Consider the following 1,570-nt stretch of genomic DNA (forward strand, 5'->3'; position numbering starts at 1 on the left):
CAGACTTATTCAATTTTTTTATGGTTATGAGGTTAGTCAAATTGATCAATGTTGTATAGAGTTAGTGTAGAGAAAATAACAGATAAGATATACAGTTTTAGTGAAAAGAAACATTAGAAATGTACTTAGGAGGACTTAGAGAATACATAAATCAAATCTAAGATTTTTAAGATGAAGAAAAGTATTTTTAATCTTAACATGAAAATCACTTTGCACATGGACTATTCAAAACAAATACTTGATATATTCACAAACAAATCTTTTTTTAGTTTATTTAAAATGCTTCACAAAAAAATGTGTATATGTTATATATATAACATATATATATAATGTTTACTGAAAGACTGCTAAATTTTATGATGATACACATACAATATCAAAAGTTGGTAGTATCAAATCTATAAAGGTTACATGGTTAGTCAAATTGACCGAGCCTGTTTTGAGAGAGTTAACAAGATGATCTGTTAGAAAAACCTGTTTGTACTTTGTAGTCACCTTAAGTACTTACTTTTTGTTTCTGATTCATCAGATGTTTCAGCATCAAATCTCTGTAGCAGAATTCTTAAATCCTCATTCAGCTGAAAAAAGGTTCAACACTATTTGGAAGTGAAGAGGCTATAGTTTAAACAATAAACTTCTCTGACACAATTTTATAAAAATATACTACTTAAACAGAACACAACAAAATCCTATGATTAAACTAAAAAAACTATATAACTTGTATACTGTTTTTCAGTCTTTTAACCTCATAATCTTCAATAATTAATACACATGGGTTTAAAACAAAAATTTAAACATCTCAGAATGCACCAAGGTAATGATTCTGATGTTTAATAAGAACATTTCATAATTTTTGTCCTAAGAAGTAAAAAGAATTTTATAAAACTTCAGTAACCTGTTTTAACTCACTTATTTTCATATATTAGCTTAAGTCTCTAAATTAGTTCAGAAACCTGATTCCAGTAGCGATTCACAACACACAACACAGCTTCATCACTCGTCTGTCTCTTTTCCAACTGTTCAATCCTTTGACGAAGATCAGCCTCCTGCCGGTGTCTTTGCTCAAGTCTTTCAACAAGTTTTTTATTTTGAAACTGTAACACCTTCATATCCATCTCTTCCTGTATAGGCACAGATAAAATGACTGTATAATGATATTGGAAATAATCAGAAGGTGAAATCACATTTTTCAGCAATACACATGTAACAAGCATGAAAACATAATGGCAGAAATTTCTTACTTAACATCTAGTTCAAACTGTAACATTTTCTGCTACATTAGAAATCTAGTTTAATTTGATAAGAACTTACCTACAGTTTCAGTTGCACCTGTTAATGCATATTAAACAGATCCTTACATCATTATTATAAGTGAATTACAATATATGACAGTTTATAGGTTATGATAACAATGTTCCCACTAACATACATTTTTTGGAACAAATTACTCCACATCAATTCCTAGTCTATAATTTTTTAAACATTTCTGATGGAAGAAATGTGACTTAGATTTCATCCATTTGTAATATAAATTATATGGAACCAATGTAGCATTTCATGAACCATTCAC

At 28.7% G+C, this 1,570-nt stretch overlaps 1 protein-coding gene across 4 annotated transcripts in view; it reads right to left on the bottom strand.

The window, feature by feature from the left end:
* The window catches only part of LOC106478704 (E3 ubiquitin-protein ligase Bre1-like), a 60,721-nt gene that overhangs the window by 49,245 nt on the left and 9,906 nt on the right, over positions 1–1,570 (bottom strand). For 3 of the 4 annotated variants that reach the window (XM_022382356.1, XM_013939266.2, XM_022382355.1), the window contains exons 3-4: positions 954–1,121; positions 509–578 (exon numbers count right to left, since the gene is read on the bottom strand). In XM_022382356.1, the coding sequence (XP_022238064.1) occupies positions 509–578; positions 954–1,121 (238 nt within the window). Of the gene's footprint in view, positions 1–504; positions 579–953; positions 1,122–1,570 lie in introns of all 4 variants that reach the window. The other variant, XM_022382357.1, reaches the window with a different exon arrangement.

This window comes from Limulus polyphemus, unplaced genomic scaffold (assembly GCF_000517525.1).
Source record: "Limulus polyphemus unplaced genomic scaffold, Limulus_polyphemus-2.1.2 Scaffold242, whole genome shotgun sequence".
Classification (NCBI taxonomy): Eukaryota; Metazoa; Arthropoda; class Merostomata; order Xiphosura; family Limulidae; genus Limulus; species Limulus polyphemus.